This window comes from Schistocerca nitens, chromosome 6 (assembly GCF_023898315.1).
Source record: "Schistocerca nitens isolate TAMUIC-IGC-003100 chromosome 6, iqSchNite1.1, whole genome shotgun sequence".
In the NCBI taxonomy this organism is placed as follows: domain Eukaryota; kingdom Metazoa; phylum Arthropoda; class Insecta; order Orthoptera; family Acrididae; genus Schistocerca; species Schistocerca nitens.
In genome coordinates, this window is record NC_064619.1 from 571,267,081 (window position 1) to 571,285,962 (window position 18,882).

The 18,882-nt window shown below is 43.2% G+C and overlaps 1 protein-coding gene across 2 annotated transcripts in view; it reads right to left on the reverse strand.

The window, feature by feature from the left end:
• Positions 1–18,882, reverse strand: part of LOC126262963 (probable cytochrome P450 6a13) — a 104,680-nt gene that overhangs the window by 12,997 nt on the left and 72,801 nt on the right. For both annotated transcript variants that reach the window (XM_049959912.1, XM_049959911.1), the window contains exons 5-6: positions 16,640–16,833; positions 1,932–2,153 (exon numbers count right to left, since the gene is read on the reverse strand). In XM_049959912.1, the coding sequence (XP_049815869.1) occupies positions 1,932–2,153; positions 16,640–16,833 (416 nt within the window). The remainder of the gene's footprint in view (positions 1–1,931; positions 2,154–16,639; positions 16,834–18,882) is intronic.

Sequence of the window (18,882 nt, forward strand, 5' to 3'; positions counted from 1 at the left end):
GTGGACACAAAAATAGTGACAACCGTTTTAGTTATATTCAGTGCTAGTTTTGTAAGACTTGGTACATAAATGAAGGACAAATTCATGTATAATAACTTGATATTGTTGTAATTGTTTGTGTTATGAATAACTGTTACAAGCTATCATTATGACTGTGTTATCAAAATCTGTCACAGTAGGGTAACACTAATGAGGTTTGAACAAACTGTACGCATCCAACACAGTGCCAAAGCTCCCATTACTGTTTGAATGTTATTTGAAATTTTTTCTACATGGCGTTATTAGACCAGTGGTTATTAGACCAGTGGCCTATCTGAGACCATTATCTCTGAGTGTAATCAGGTCTTAGTATCCTAGACATAAAACTACCCCCTGCTATCATGATAACTGACATTGATGTGTAACTGTAGAATGAAAAAGAACTTTCTTTCAACATTTTTATTTTTAAAATCACGAAAGAGAAATGATATTTCGTTTTTGTAGTGTTTTATTAAACAATGAACTACTGAGTCACTGAGACAATTGGTACTGCTTATTTCTAACAACTTTTTTTGTACAGAATGATACAATTCTTAATGGGATGCGAGTGTTGCCAAAAACACCTTCTGAGAGAGGAACGCTAACTATCTGCATTGAGGGTAGATAATTGTTACAAGACATGCTTTCTCTGCAACACTCCTCCCCAAAACGTCATCTGCTTCGTCCCGACGTCACACCCCCATTTAAAACTAAACAAATTAGAATGAGGACTCTACACTTATTGTTTGTAAATCACTTGACTGCTGGAATCCGTACTTCTGAAATAGCGGGTAGTGGAAAACTTAGGGCTGGCAACCCTTTTGTGTCCAGTCATTGCCACCAATAATAAGATGGTAATGAGAATGATAATAGTGTGTAGGCAACCAGAGCAATTTAGTAGCTATTACATAGTTACTGTTGTGTCGCACTGCCAATTACTTCATTTATCTATTGCGAAGTAAACAATGAAACAACGTCTGATCCATTGTGGGAACTATCTACAACTCAGAGAAGCCATTTGCGTGGGATATTTAAGCATTCATGGTCTGTTTGTCTCCATTTTACCGTCGTAGAATGATGGTACAAAGAACAGAGTATGTATGTGGTGGGTGGATTACGTGAAGAACATGGTGTTTATATATTCGTTTCACAAGCTCTAACATCCAAATGTTCAAAATGTAGAAATGTGTGAATTCCTAAGGGACCAAGCTGCTGAAGTAATCGGTCCCTAGACTTACACATTACTTAAACTAACTTATGCGAAGAACAAAACACATACACACACACACACACACACACACACACACACACACACACGCCAGAGGGAGGACTCGAACCTCTGGCGGGAGGGGCCGCGCAATCCGTGACATGGCGCCTCAAACCGCGCGGAGTTGTAACATCCACCACATTGTTTCACATATTAATGTTAGTATTTGAAAAACAAATTTAGTTATTGGGAACTTATGTAACCGCCGGCCGCGGTGGTCTAGCGGTTCTGGCGCTGCAGTCCGGAACCGCGGGACTGCTACGGTCGCAGGTTCGAATCCTGCCTCGGGCATGGGTGTGTGTGATGTCCTTAGGTTGGTTAGGTTTAAGTAGTTCTAAGTTCTAGGGGACTTATGACCTAAGATGTTGAGTCCCATAGTGCTCAGAGCCATTTTGAACTTATGTAACCATTATTACAGTGTTATGAAAAGTGATACTAGTAATAATCCTTTAAAATTAATTTAGTTTCGTGACCGACACAAACCTGAACTGTTTTGTTTTTAAACCTCAGAAAATTTCATTTTACCCCTGAGGGGGTAACTAACCCCGGAGAGGGAGCCACTGCATTAGACGAAGTGGTTGGCTCTTGTCTGAGGAACACCTGTAATAGTAGCTCAGATGAATGGCCGCAGATATTGGCGACTCACCTGCGACGACCTTGTCGAGGTACGACATCTCCGAGATGGCCTCGTACGTCAGCTGTCCGCTGTTCTTCTGCATCGTGGCGTCCACCTCCTCCTGAAGTCTCTTCTGTACGTCCGGGTTGAGGGCCAGCTCGTACAGCGCAAAGCTCATTGTCGTCGATGACGTTTCGAAGCCAGCGAGGAAGAAAAGAAACGCCTGTGCTGCTACATCATCCAGTGACAGTTCTGAGAAGGAAACAGAAAAAGCAACCCATTATAACCTCAATATTAGACTGGCATGTTTTTACTGGTTACACCGGTATGTTGCTTGGACACTTATCAACTTCCATTTATTATGTGGAGTGTTGGGCTTTCAGTACCTTTGAATTTTGCAGAGTCTTGATAGTTTGTATTATTTGTAAGGCAAAGAAAGTAAGTGGTTTTGTAAGTGAACCTATTAATTAGGAAGCGTTCACTGCTGGGTACAGTATTTGCATTAGTGTGGAGATGACATGGTTTTTTGAGCACTGAAAAAATACTTATTGACCTAGCATGAATACAGGATAACCAGAGAATTCTGAAACTTAGCTGTGAACCGAGTGGCAAATATTTTCTTTGGAAAATACCACTGTAATCAACTAACTATCAATCTGCCACTAGCAGATAAGCAGAAGCCATCCATTATAAATGAGGGAGCACCAGCATTTTTATGTCTAATTTACTTATTTAAATTTAGCTGTCATCATCATGAATAGCATTAAGCAATTTAGTAATAGTTCATCCTTAATACGGTATACACATTAAGTTGCTATTATTTCTTCGTCTTTTGTTAATATATATCTCGATTCAGTCCGTATCCCTGAAGGTTCTCATTATTGATGGTATCTACGGAACACGATGAATTCAGTTTAACTAAAGTAATAACTGAATGTGCGGACAAAAATCCACCGTTGCCCGCTGGTCGGAATAATGTCTGAAGAGATAAAATGAAAATGAAATGATCGTATGGCATTGTTGGCCGGGAGGCCCCATTCGGGGAAGTTCGGCCGCTGTATTGCAAGTCCTTTTTAGTTGACGCCACTTCGGCGACTGTCGGGTCAATGATGATGAAAGACACACAACACCCAGTCATCACGAGGCAGAGAAAATCCCTAACCCCGCCGGGAATCGAACCCGAGACCCCGTGCGCGGGAAGCGAGAACGCTACCGCAAGACCACGAGCTGCGGACCTGAAGAGATAGATTAGCTGGCTTCGTTGAATTCGCTACCCACCGCAAACTTGCGGAGAGCACAACAATGGAACTTACTCATTCGCTGCTGAGAATTTTGCGCCAAAAATTGAACAACGAATAACGCCTGCCTTAGATTTGATGTAAGTAAGTCGTGAATTTAATGTTACAATTATTACTGTCCTGTATATTAATACCCAGATGAGAGTGTCACAGGCTCATATGATCATGTTATTTACGTATTCTCCATAAAAGTTATCGCTAGTCATCGAGGCTCAGTTCGAAGAGGAACTGAAGACAATTCTACTCCAGTCAATGAGATTTCAGCCGAATATCTGTCCGGAGACGCCCCGAACAACAGTGGGATACCGACTTGACCGTCAACCATCATACGGCCTGACAACCAAGAGTGATGGTCCGGGGTGCAATTTGTTTTCACAGCAGGATCCATTTGGTTGTCATCCGCGGCACCACTACGGCACAGGGGTACGTCGACGATATTATGCGCCCCGTTTGCTTCCCCTTCATGGCAAGCCAACCTGGGCTTACATTTCTGCAAGATAATGACCGCCCGCACACGGCGAGAGTTTGTCTTCGTGCGAGCAAAGTCGCTGGATCGCTCCCCCATTGAGCGCGTTTGGAGCATTAAAGACAGGGCCTTCAAATCAGCTAGGGATTTAGTCGATCTAAACCACCAATTTGACAGGACTACATCCAGAAACACTATCAATCAATCTACATCTACGTCTACATTTATACTCCGCAAGCAACCCAACGGTGTGTGGCGGAGGGCACTTTACGTGCCACTGTCATTACCTCCCTTTCCTGTTCCAGTCGCGTTTGGTTTGCGGGAAGAACGACTGCCGGAAAGCCTCCGTGCGCGCTCGAATCTCCCTAAGTTTACATTCGTGATCCCCTCGGGAGGTATAAGTAGGGGGAAGTAATATATTCGATACCTCATCCAGAAACGCACCCTCTCGAAAGATGGACAGCAAGCTACACCGCGATGCAGAGTGCCTCTCTTGCAGAGTCTACCACTTGAGTTTGCTAAACATCTCCGTAACGCTATCACGCTTACCAAATAACCCTGTGACGAAACGCGGCGCTCTTCTTCGGATCTTCTCTATCTCCTCCGTCAACCCGACCTGGTACGGATCCCACACTGATGAGCAGTACTCAAGTATAGGTCGAACGAGTGTTTTGAAGCCACCTCCTTTGTTGATGGACTACATTTTCTAAGGACTCTCCCAATGAATTTCAACCTGGCACCTGCCTTACCAGCAATTAATTTTATATGATCATTCCACTTCAAATCGTTCCACACGCATACTCCCAGATAATTTACAGAAGTAACTGCTGCCAGTGTTTGTTCCGCTATCATATAATCATACAATAAAGGATCCTTCTATGTATTCGCACTACATTACATTTGTCTATGTTAAGGATCACTTGCCACTCCCTGCACTGCCTATCCGCTGCAGATCTTCCTGTATTTCGCTGCAATTTTCTAATGCTGCATCTTCTCTTTATACTACAGCATCATCCGCGAAAAGCCGCATGGAACTCCCGACACTATCTACTAGGTCATTTATATATATTGTGAAAGGCAATGGTCCCATAACACTCCCCTGTGGCACGCCAGAGGTTACTTTGACGTCTGTAGACGTCTCTACATTGAGAACAACATGCTGTGTTCTGTTTGCTAAAAACTCTTCAATCCAGCCACACAGCTGGTCTGATATTCCGCAAGCCAAGCCGAATAATTGCTTGCATAAAGGTCAGAGGAGAACCAACTCGTTACTGGCTCAAATGGCTCTGAGCACTATGGGACTTAACATCTATGGTCATCAGTCCCCTAGAACTTAGAACTACTTAAACCTAACTAACCTAAGGACAGCACACAACACCCAGCCATCACGAGGCAGAGAAAATCCCTGACCCCGCCGGGAATCGAACCCGGGAACCCGGGCGTGGGAAGCGAGAACGCTACCGCACGACCACGAGATGCGGGCAACTCGTTACTGACTTGCTCAGTTTGTTGAGCGCTTTTTCTTCAATACATCATACAATTTTTTCTGAAATTGTAATCGTTTGTTTGTACTTGTACATCACATCTATCGATTTCTGTGCCATTTGGATAATACCTTCCTGGAGCACCGTTTTTTTCTTGGAGTGTGTTTAGCTAAGAAAAAGTTTAAGAACTTTTTCTTTGACGGAGGGCGATCTGTATAGCACTAATTTCAAAAGAAAAGAGAATCCACTTACACGCTCAGGGGATTTAAATTTACAGATCTTACCAAGAGACTAAGGAATGGTAACTAATGCTTGAGGGATAGGTAGGTGTGGGGGCATATGATATGTCGCCTGTGTGCAGAAATGTTCTCGAAATGGCCGTGTTTGAGGCATTGATCATTAAATTTCACACTTTCGGCGTATTTTATCAGCAGCTCAAGGTAGCTGAAATATGACGTTTTTGAATACTTAACGAAGTATGGGGCACCACTTTAACACAACATACTGGGACTTTCCTAGCCAAGCCAAACGCACGATCCTAGTACATCAAAGGACCAACATGAAGTATAATCAACAATAAAATATTAATAGCAGCATGATAGCGCAGTGCTGCCTGTGGATCAATTTCATTACTAATCTGGCCGCTAATAGTTACAATATGTGTCCAACTCCCACTGATGTCGCTGCACTGGCCAAGCAGGGTCACACGCCGTCATTGGCGTGTTTTGTAAGACTTTTTTGTGGAGTTGTTAGTGGGTAGACGCATCTGGAAAGTGCTCTGACGTTGCTCAGAACGGCGTAGTTAATGTTGCACTAAAACTCCTTTGTTGCAGTTGAGATGTGGTAGTGTTATGCGACAAGCAGTTAACAACACGCTAAGTGCTCGGAAAACGCTAACGTAATCGTGTTCATAAGTGGTTAAAGTTTTAGCCTCGCCTCTTCACTCTGGTTAACCCAGTGACGACTTTGTACTACAATGTTATGCGCTTTCCAAATCTAACACTCCCATGGTAATGTCTGTTGCAAATGTTGTGTAGATAATAGAGAGATTGACCGAAGTCAATAACTCACCATAGAAATACGAAACAACCCAGATTTTCCCCGAGTGTGAAGTGGAAACAATTAATTAGACACTTCCGTCAAGTTATGAGACCTGAGTTTCTTCTGACGTATACAACTTTCAAATAACTTCCTGGAATTCAGCCAGGTAACACTTTCAGCGACCGCCGATATTTCGGCGGGAGAACACCCCGCCATTTTCAAGACAACTGCAACGGACAGGCGACGTACATGCAAATTTCAAACCTAGGTTCTAGGACTGATGCAGGAAAGATAACACATACACTGAACACCAGTGCCACCAAAGATAACCAAAGTCAGAACTATTGTAGTCTCACTATCGATAGCTCTGACTTTGGTCATCTTAAGTGGCACTAGTGTTCAGTGTGTGTGTGTGTTATCTTTCCTGCTTCTGTCCGAGAACCGAGGTTTTAAATTTGCATGTACGCCGCCTGTCCGTTGCAGTTTGCCTTGAAAATGGCGGGGTGTTCTCCCGCCGAAATATCGGCGGTCGCTGAAAGTGTTACCTGGCTGAATTCCCAGAAGTTATTGGAAAGTTCTGTCTAGTTCTTTGTGAGTTTAGTAAAGCTGTAAAGGCTGCATTCGAAGCTACAGACATATGCGTAGTCAACTGTGGGAGTGGCACTAGAGAACTTGTGTGTACAGAATATGATTGTGCCAGCGGGTTTTCATCGTTTTCTGAAAGGTTTAAATCATGATGGGCTTTGCGTTTCGGAATCAGAAAACTCTGAAGACTGTCTGCTTTCTGGTCATTTGACAAAAAGAGAGCATACCGAATGAAACTTGAACGGAAACATCACTGACATCTTACCGCACGCCTCTCCACTTCACCCCTCCGACGAATCATTACTAATCGCATCTGAAGAATCAACTACTCTGTCTGTGAATGGAAGAGGGTTTGATGAGTCACATGCCAGGAGTAAACAGGCTGCACTGCTCGATATGGCTCACCAGAATTACTACTTTCTACAGAGTTACTGTTTACTGCAACATTTAAAATTACTCTTAGTGCTCAACTAAAGTGAGTACTGGCAACTAATACATTCTCATAGCATCTTGCAAGCGGTTGATGTGCAGGCCGACAACAATAGCTTGAAACCAAGTGTTGCCACTGGCACTTTCCCTCATCGGTCGCCCAATTTCTGTGAAGTATGTTAATACACGATAGCGCTCGCATGAATCAAAGTAACGACTTACAAGAAGAGCTGTGGATTCGTTTTCAGACACCTGGAAAAATGGAACTCCTATGCGCAAGTGCCGCGCGGGATTAGCCGAGTGGTCCAAGGCGCTGCAGTCATGGACTGTGCGGCTGATCCCGGCGCAGGTTCGAGTCCTCCCTCGGGCATGGGTGTGTGTGTTTGTCCTTAGGATAATTTAGGTTAAGTAGTGTGTAAGCTTAGGGACTGATGACCTTAGCAGTTAAGTCCCATAAGATTTCATACACATCTGAACATTTTTTATGCGCAAGTGCGACGTAGATTTTCAATGATAAGCAAAATTTGGATCAAACATCCAGAAATGCAAACCAAATGCCTGGCTATGATGAAGTACAACATTTCTATCTGTATTAACTGCCCTGTCTGGAGGAGAAACACAAACGTAGAAGAAACAATGACGATCGGGCGTATTGCGTATTCGAAAGCGAATGCTGGAGATTTTCTCAAATGACTGTGTTAAGCAACATTTGCTCTGCATACGATAACTAATGAAAAAATCAGCAAATTGCACTGCATTACACTCTTCCAATCATTAACGTCATAAGGAATAATTTTTGAGGCAATTCCACACTTATACCGAAACATGCTATATGGATACCGTCCTTGTGTCATATGCAGGCAATTATTTTAAAAAAATTGACTTATTAACAACCTCACAATACATTTAGTCTCTTGATAAATTTAAGTGAAGAACCAGACAATCGGAAAATAATAGTAGTATTCATAAAATAACGCTAGGACTAAAAATAGCCTAGACTTTCCGTAGGTTAACTGTAGCGTTCAACAGAAAGAAGCAATGTTTGCAACTATAAAAACATATCTGGATATCTCTCTTGCGAAGTAAAAGTAATGGTGGACAAAGCTTTAGAAACAAATTGAAAGAATTTCTGTATGAGAACTGTTTATGCTTCACAGACGAATTACTGAATGGTTATTACCGTTGAGGACATCGCTAGCGACACGTATCGCTGGCCAGACAACAGAGGAACACCTGCTAGCGAGTCAAAGAGAGCAGTGCACTGTTAGTCATTATATGATGTAGACATATTGAAGTATCGTGCTTTGTGAATAAAGCATATTCGCTATAAACAGTGTCGGCTCCGTTATTAGGACGTTCTCCGTCACCCGGTAGTGAAATACATCCATAGTTTTGACCCCACATCAACCTTGAAGTGGGTTGAACAAGTTTTCGTTCGAATCGTTTTACTGCACATTATCAATTCGGCCATCTTTTGTTGTCAATATAGCTCTGCCAGCTCCACGGAACATCGCATCTGGGATTAACGCGAGTAAAGTGTACTGACAGTGCAATTACTGGGTGTACCATCGACCTGTAATAAAACATGAGTTTACCACGGCTAAGAGTGTAATGTTAGCAACCAACACAATTCCTACTATGCTATGACAATGGCGGCAAACAGACAACTTGTTGCTGTACTTCAAACAGGAACCTACCGCAAATTTACAATGACGTGCACAAAAGTAGCAAGCAGAATTTATTTCAAACAGTGATGAGCTTCTCAAGCCATCTCGATACCCTCAACATGTAATGTGACTGGACATTCACCACTTCCTACGCACCTACACAATTGGATGGGTAGTACGACAATTCGGGAGCTGTGTTTCCTACCAACCCACGATCTCGGAAAGGTCTCTCGTTAGTGGTACTTGCTTGGCCTACCGTAACTGGGCCACAATACCTACCTCACAGATTCAGCTCCCAGCTTAAACTGCAACCGTTTCGAGCAAAACGGCCCACTTTATGGTTCGCCACTGTTAAGTATGTATTCAGTTCGTTACGCATTTCATATGAAGATACTCATTTTGATACCCTCATTTGCAATTTGTCATTTCGCAAAACACGTTGGCCTAATCAGTGACGTTATATTAGCACTGTCTACCCGCAACTAGTACGACGCAGCCAAATTCGCACTTTTACGACGGTTCTCATGGACAATGGTTAGAGACAGTTAAAACAAGCTACCCATGACGGACAGTTGCCTAATAGAAGGCCATATCAGTTTTGGCGATGACTTCGAGCTACGCTAACATTAACCTCTTGCCGGATGCTGCCCTTCGGACACTCTTGGCTGTTAAAATTCCCCCACAACTGCATCTGGCAATAATATCACACAAAACTGAATCCCTGAAAAAATGGTTTGCTCTGTTGGACAGAATGTTTACAGTGCTTCTGCACTGCTAGAAAATTGACATCATGAATAATTCCACATCACACAATATGTGACCCCAACTGGGCACCCTGCCAAGCGACCCGACTCGATTCTTCAGGACTATGCACGATGAGGACGTTACCACTCCTCATGTAAATAGAGCAACTGGCAGCCCATAGACCACAGCAACTTTGCAACAAGGCGACAGGACCTCAGAAACCTCAAGGTCGTAGCTATGCTGGTACCATTTTCAGTTTGGCGCCATCACACGTAACTGTCACGTCCCATATGCGTTTCTGAACTCCAGATGCAGGCTGCAATAGGTGCACTGGCTCGCATTGTACTGTCAAGGTCACCGACAGTCACCACAGGTGACTCAAGCACACACCCCTTCAACCACACATCTGGGAGGCCAACAATACATCTTTTGCCTCAATGAAGGAAAGGACTTTTTTGTGTGCACACCAGATGGGACATTAGCACAGTACCAAAGGAGAGCACATCAACATGCGACAAATAATGTCAGCACTAAAACTTCAAATGGTTAATAATTTATGGATCTACCACACACAACTTACAACTGTGACTCATTACCGACTCACATGGACCCTTTATGCCACAGACGTGACAGAATAGATAGTGGGAACTGACTTCCTGAATCACCTGCATCTCTCTGGACATACAATGTGCTTCACTTCTGCACCGCATCCCAGGACTTTTCGCTCTGACAACCCCATTCCTACACAACACAACACGCTGGCCATCCATGCAGAAGGACGCCTATTTTGAGTACATTAACACTCTGAGGCAGTGTCTAACAACGGAAGAAAACTACTGCCGGCACATCAGCTCTACAATAGCTGCTGTGCAGCTTCTGAAACACTCCGCAAGAACACAGTTCTCTGAGGACTCATCTGTTGTACTTGCATTAACACACAAGCACCTCAAGGTCATCTCAAGCACCTGCTACTCTGACGAATGCGAGAGCGAGCACTTGGCCTTGTTCTCACCGACCAACCATGCCCCTGCACCCACACATCCAGCAATTACACGGCCAACGAATCAGTGTGGAGCACAACCAAAGGTCAGTGCAGCAAACTCTGCCTCGACGTGCAGCGCTTTGGACATAGATTTCACGACCCTCATTACTCAACCTCACACAAAGGTGTAAGCTTGTGCGATACGTAATTAACGGCATGGTGCATCGTATACTATCAACCGCCGGATCGCCAGTACATCACAAGGTGTACCAACTGGCCTCCGCTAACTTCCGTGCCATTAACGTGATCATTGATGAACTGTTACAGGCAGGCATAGTTCACCGTCCAACACCCATGGGTGTCGCTGACCAAATTAGTAACGAAGAAAAATGGAACCTCCAGACTGTATGGTGACTATAGTCTAAGACGGCTGCCTGGTATCCAACACACACGAGTTCATGCACTCACTAGTGGGTGACACTTCATTCAGTGCGACTGACTGTAAAGAAGATTACCTACAAATCCCCACACACCAAGACAATATCATAAAAATTGGGATTATCACACTGTTATGTCTCTTTGAGTATCTTTTCATGCCATATGGGTAGAAGAATGCAGCGCAGATGCGGCAGGTCTTCATTTATGGGATACTTCTTCGGTATGATTTCTGCTACGCCTATTTAGATAACGTTTTCCATTTTTCAGCACAAAAAGCCAGAACTGACACCTAGAACAAGTTCTCACTGCCTTAAAAGATGGAGGTGCGTTGATCAATAAGGACACTGATCAGTTACAGAAGACATACGTTACCTTCATGTGGCACATAGGTGCCTCTGCAAGGATCAGACTGACCCCAGACCTAATCAACAACGTAAGACAGCTTCCCCTTCCCTACAATTATGATGAGCTCCATCGATTCTTAGGAATTTTGAACTTTTACCGGTATCATCTGCCACAAACAGTGGCTTTAGAAGCAACCCTCACAAGCGTATTTGCAGGATCTACCAAGCAAGGTAGAAGGAGGACTGAGTGGACTGCAAAGATGAAGGATGAATTCATAATAACGAAGGATTGCCTTGCACGTGCAGCCGCGTTGTCCCATCCCAATCCAGACACGCAACTCACAGACATCACTGACACAAGCAACACTGCTATTGGCGTCGTACTGCAACAGCTAATGGCTGGGGAGGCACGGCCCATTCTAATTCTTCTCATGGAAACTTACATCCTCTCAGTCCAAATAGCCACCCTTTGACCGAGAACTTCTTGTCATTTACGAGGCAGAGTGAGATACTTCTGTGAAGATACTAAAGGATGACAGGCCATAAACCACTCGTCGATGCCATACAGCATCCGTCAAAGGACATCAGCCCCTAGAGCTACCGACATATGGATCTTGTTGCGCAGTACACTATGGATTTCCGCCACCTACACGGGGCTGACTATTTCATCGCTGAGTATTTATCGTGAGTGAACGTCATCTCCTTTCAATTCTATTATGATAAGGTAGCCATCGACCAGTGCAACGATGCAAGCATCGCAGAACTGATATGAAAAGACGCTACCGGCTTACAGATCGAATGCCCCAGTCCGGTGACTGAAACGACGATCCTTTGTGGCATCTCTCTCAACAGGATATGGCCCTTCGTGCCACAAACAATGTATGATGCAGTTTTTGACCAACTCCACAGCCAGTCCCTTCAGGGCGTCAGACCGCCAGTCTGGATCATTATAGAATGCTTTGTGTGACCCAGCATCAAGAGACTGCCACACCTGGACACAGGCATGTGCACCATGCCAATGTGATAAAGGTTGGTTGGTTGGTTTTTGGGGAAGGAGACCAAACAGCGAGGTCATCGGTCTCATCGGATTAGGGAAGGAGGGGGAAGGAAGTCGGCCGTGCCCTTTGAAAGGAACCATCCCGGCAATGTGATAAAGTCGGAAGACATGCATAACCATGATTAAGTCGTTTTTAAATTCCAAAATCTCGCTTCTGCCATGTACATATTGATCTCGTTACCTTTCTCCCAGAGCCAGAGGGCTTCAAGTATAAATTATTAACGATAGAGTGCCTCAGTGGAAGGAAGTGGTCCCCCTCAGGGGCATCACAGCAAAGTCTAATGCCTGTGCCGTTGTAGAAATGTGGATAGTGCTTTTCGGCGCAACAGGCGTCATAACTACAGATAAGCATCAGCAGTTTGAGTTGGAACGGTTTGTCACACTGTGTAACCTCTCTGGAATCAATGCAGTAGTTCTACAGTCAATCACCCCTGAGTAATGGGCTAGTCGAGAGGTGGTATAGGATTCTCAATGTCACCGTTATGTGCCATGGCAGGTTGTGAACTGAAGCATTAACATTGGTACTATTCGGCCGGCGTCTGAACCACCTTCAAGGAGGATTTTCAAATGTCCGTCACCGAATACTATACGTAGAATCTCTGTTACTTTCTACAGATTTTGTTCTACCCATTCAAGACCAGGAGCAAATGGACCTACCTGCACTGGTTCAGCAGGTAAAGGACCACATTACACATATCCAAGTGCCACCTCCCGTCCACACTTGGGAGTCCAATGTCTTTGTAGACAAAAAGTGGTTCGATACTATGAACACATCATGCTCCAGGATGACATGGTCCAGCTGATGCTGCAGCTGCGCAGGACATTTCAAATTTCTCAAGAGAGGCACACATGCATCTGACATTCTGATAAAAGGGGATGTACGTAAAATTGGTCAAAAATTTTGAAATTTTTTTGGCACCAGATAGTTCTGTAGTATGCTAGAAATATTGCCTGCAGCTTTCAGAGTTTAATCCGTGCTACAAATGACGTAAAACGTATCTTGTTTCAACCCAGGCGCAGTGACATGTCTCCTTTGCTCCACGAATCTGTTATTGTTTGCGTTATTTTATTATTTCCTGCCATCACAAAAGACATCTGTGAGCTCATTTAAGATGCGATTAATTACGATCTATTAAAGAAATCTACACGTGTTGGGACACACTACCTGAATGCAAGCTATAATAACCTCATTTTGAAGAAACACCTGGAGATAACATTTTGTGTATCTACTATTGCTAAAATTTACTCATATGATGCTTGTCTGATGTTCAGCGATGGTAACAATCCAAGAGCCAGGACCCTTTTGAGATTAGGATTTGATTCAGTTTGCTTCACAGAAATCTGTTGAAGAAGACTGATGTGCGTAATGTTAGTCCCGAAATGTCAGCGAAGGATATTACCAGGAAGAGCATGCCAGAAGGCTCAGAACAGAAGAAAAGAGGTACATCAAGACCAAAAAGACCAAGTGTGTGGTCATAACCAACATTAAGGTACTTGTTTCTGGCATAAATGCAACATTCATTTTCCAGTGTATAAGGAACATTTTCTGCTGAACCATTGCATATAAAAAGGTAAAATTTGCTGCAGACTTTATACATACTACACCATAACTTCCCTCGCTGCAAAAGTGTCAACGTGCATCACTGTCAAATTCATTTAAATTTATGTGAAGTAAAAATTGCTACATATTACGCACATAAATTAAAAAAAATTCTTGTGAGAGTTCCCAGACTGATATTAAGAAACTGTTACACAGATTTGTTTATCTAACTAACAAGAACAGCCCATTAAATTTTGAAAGTAAAAAGTAAAGAAACCACTGAGAAAATGTTCCTCATGTGATTCAATGTTTTCTAAAAGTATACAGCAGCAGCCTGATCTAATTATTTGACAAAAAGTTGAAACTACACATTATAGTCAATAACATAATGATAACCTGTGCAAAATTTGCTTCAATTACCTCTCAAACAGTAAAACTTACATTAGCTTACAGATGTCCATGTATTTTCTCAAATGTCACCCCTGAATGAAAAACCAACGACTGTCTGAGTTAACCGCTTGATATTAGCATGGGTTCTCCGGGAGAATATCGTCCTGAATGCCACAAAACGGCGGCTACGACCAGCAACTACGCAATGCGTAGGCGGCCAACCCCAATGCGGTACACCCTGTTATCATTATGTTCGCCCTCAGAGACTTCAACTCGAACGACATGACCGTCAAACTCGTCGTTAACGACCTATGCATCTCTGTCTGCAAAGATGATACTGTGACACGGAATGTTGCATATATCCGTCATACATACTACCCAATGACATCGACTGCGCCTCCATATCATCCCGCCTTTCACCTGCCCGAACGTTCTACCACGATCGCCATCTACTCCTCCCCGACAGGCTGGAGCAGATTTTGCTGCAGAGACTACCCAACTGCCGCCACTTCCTTCATCCTCAGCCACACCACCAGAGTGCCAGCACGCCACTTCCTAGCCTATCAGCCAGCAGAACCATCAACGCCACACACAACACGACTATGAGAAGCGGTCCAGCTGTGTCCTGCATTGCAGCCAGCCATGACACGGCTTCTCACGCACACCTGCGCACTCCAATGCTGCCAAACACCGACGCAGTTCACATTTCTCCTTCACCGCTCCTCACTACGTGGGAGGGGACGGGGGGGGGGGGAGTTGATAGGGATATCGTTAGCGCCTAGCGTCACGCATCGCTGGCCAAAGAGCACAGGAATTGTTGGCGAGTGAAAGAAAGCATTGCATTCTGAGCTATGACACATATAGACTTGTTGACATATCGCGCTTTCTGAATAAAGTATATTCGTTATTACCAATGCCAATTCCGTTATTGGGACACTCTCCACTATCTGGCAAGGTAATACATCTATATACCTATATAACTAGGGATATAGCTTTTAAATTTTAAATTTTGTAGGTTAAGATTAAATTAAAAATCTAGTTACGTAAATAGTCAGCACATAGCCATGTTTTCAAGGAGAAAATGTATAACATTTGTAAACCTACTGACTCGTTCCACACCATAGCGAAAAGTTGTAAATATCGTCTACGGAACATTCACGTAAATAAACTACTTTAGACTAACTAAACTCAAATTAGTTTCAAAGTGTACCATTTCGTCCCAGCTGTTGATTCCGTTTGGTTGTTTATTAGTGACGTGTGTGTAAATGAATATTGCCCAATTGACAAACATCATGTTAAAATATGTAAGTAGTCTACGTAAAAAACAGACTAGGAGGAAGAAGAGGGCTAGTAACATAACATCAGTGTCCCATAAATACAAATTCGTAGCAGAGTCAGAATGACATCCATCCCAGGTGAAGTAATGGAAAGCAGAGTAAGATGTTTTGATATGAGACGATGGTGAGATCATAAATGGATTCCAAATAAGCTGGAAAGTTGTAAATATGAGGACTCTTAAACACACGGATGACGCCGGTTAGTCTGCCTTCGATCCTTGTATTAAGGGAATCGAACTGAAATATACTGAAAAACGACTGGATCTGTGGTAGTGGAGACGCTTCAGAATTAGATATTGTTGATGGTAGTCCAGAATTAACCATAGGATTACAAAATGTAGTGGTAGGACATTTCTGCTGTACGTTTCTGACCTGTAGATAAGAAGAGTGGCATGTTTTCTTCACAATTTACACTTGCAGTAGTTACGATACAGAAATATGGATATTATGCGTTTCAGTGATATTAGTAGATCAGATCTGTGACTATATTCGTGACGAAGACGAAATTTGATTCAACGAAGCCATGGTAACGTTCTGTTCAAATGGTTCAAGTTGCTCTAAGCACTATGGGGCTTAACATCGGAGGTCATCAGTCCCCTAGACATAGAACTATTTAAAACTAACTAACCTAAGGACATCACACACATCCATGCCCGAGGCAGGTTTCGAACCTGCGACCGTAGCAGCAGCGCGGTTCCGGACTGAAGCATCTAGAACCGCTCGGGCACAGCGTCCGGCTAACGTTCTGTACTTAACATGCCAGGATACGTTTGGATGACTATGAAACTTTTATATATTTTACCTTCATTAAAATAATTGCTTTTATGTGAGATACTACTAATTTGATTAATGTAAAAATCTTTGCTTGTTATGTGATAATGTCTCAAAGTTCAGATTGTGAGTATCTATGTGGCTTTCTAGCAAACCTAAACTCACTCCAGTTGTCGACCTCCTTGTTTTGATCCGTGACAACATTCGTCTTCTCCTCGTCAACGAAGCCCTTGTTCTTGAGCTGTATCAGCAGGTGCATGAAGTCGTTGCGTGTCACGCTGTTCTTCTCGCGGTGCTCCACGGTCTCTCTCACCATGTTTCGGAAGAATTTCGACACTTCCTCCGTTCCACCACCAATCCTGAAAATAAGAGCGAAATCAACACATCTGCAGAGACGTCTGTTGCGGTAAAGTAAATGCACATACGTTCTTCATTTCAGTTAGTGCAATACAGTCGTCTCTCGAGAAATCGAAGTTCAAAAGACCCAACGGAAACTTATAATAATTGACTTTTCGATTTAACTGAAGTTTGACTGATTAATGTAGAATAAGAGTGTAGGTCGAATAATGGACCTGTAGTTTCTGTAGCATTCGTTCTTATTTACAAAAGGAAATAAAGTAACAACTGAACTCAAAAGATAGTTGACTGTTAACCTACTCTGTTACTTTTAGTTTATTTTAACATTTGAAACGAAAGATACCTATAAATTGCTCTAGTTTGAGACTACTGTCCTGGATTTGCCACTAGAAATGAAGCGTAGTGCCTCATGATACGTCGAGTTGTCTAATGACTGCAAGGCTGATTTCGGAGACAAAACGTCTCATTCTCGGTTCTTGTGCCATTTTTCTGCCCCTGCAGATGTTGACTTATACCTTACACTAATTATACAGCTTAATACTGGATGAACCCGAACACTCTAGACAAAATTTTGGGGGCTGTTCGAAAATATTTTCTGAGCATTTTGGTGTAAAGGACTCGTGGTCTTCGGTAACTGTTTACCTGGTAATAATGTTTGTTACCCTAACACAAATTCACAAGTAATGTCGGACGGATACAGGAATGCAGTGAATCAACGCTACTAGCTGTGCAAGGATTTTGAATGAATTTAATATCTAAAAAAATATTTTTGGAGCAGATTAAGCCATCTTTCACCTTACTTGGATCATCAATCAGTACTAATGTATCTGGGCCACAGAGCAGAAAATCCTGAATTTACAGTTGAAAAAGTTCAACAGCCTTCATATGCGACCTTGTTGTGCGATATTGGACATGAAGGTCTTTCAGGTCCGTACATTCGTCGCGATGTATGCGGTGAGGCAAACGAAAATATTTTCAGCGTGAGACGCAACGGGCAACGTGTAATTTGCACATGAAAACGAATAAAACCTTTCCGCCTTTATATCACTGGTATGACACGAAATGCCTGAGTGATTTTTACACAATAGAAATTATACTAGAAAACAGAGCCTGAACACAACCGATAAGCTATATCTTGCGACAATGTGTCCGAATACTCGAGCTTCATCCAAACTTTAAACTGGCAGGAGCCATACCGCTGTCGACAAGTCACAGAAACAACTTGATGCGAGTTGGTTTTAATTAGACCGAGTTACCAAAAGTCATGGGAAGGCATTGGAAGTGCATTTGTCTCCGTAGAGTCCAGCTAGAAATGGGTTGTTGGCGTCCCACATTCAAATCGACCGCGATGGGGCTCAGTAGATCGTCGATCGCCTACTATGGCTGTGCGGAGGCGATGTGACGTCAGTCTGTCAGTCACTTGTGGCTGTCCTGTGTTGCACTGCTGAAGATCCACGCTAGACAACTGTTGAAATCGGAAACCCGAATTCTTAAGTAAACTTCGATATGCGAAAACCCATCCGTCGTACATCCGTTGTCGTCCCACGTCAACCTGTGACTTGGTATCACATCGCTATACACCTGTCTGTAGCAGACTACCTAAATATCGTGTCTGTACATGCTCCTTTCGCCCCACGCAGCCACAACAATCGGGGACCATACATGGCTTATCTTCTAATGCGCCAACTCTTCCCGTGATTATAGTCCACACACTTCATATGCGAAAACATCTATTTTAAAATAGTTTAGTAGAGGGACATTACGTGTGTTCAGGAGTTACGTGTCCTGCATCACTGACTACTTCTGCAGGAAGAGGAACCATACATCGACCGGTCATATTAGTGCTCCCCATCAGCATCATGGAGAAGAAATAAAAACTTTGAGGTTCGCCGATGACATTGTAATTCTGTCAGAGATAACAAAGGACTTGGAAGAGCAGTTGAATGGAATGGACAGTGTCTTGAAAGGAGGATATAAGATGAACATCAACAAAAGCAAAACAAGGATAATGGAATGTAGTCTAATGAAGTCGGGTGATGCTGAGGGAATTA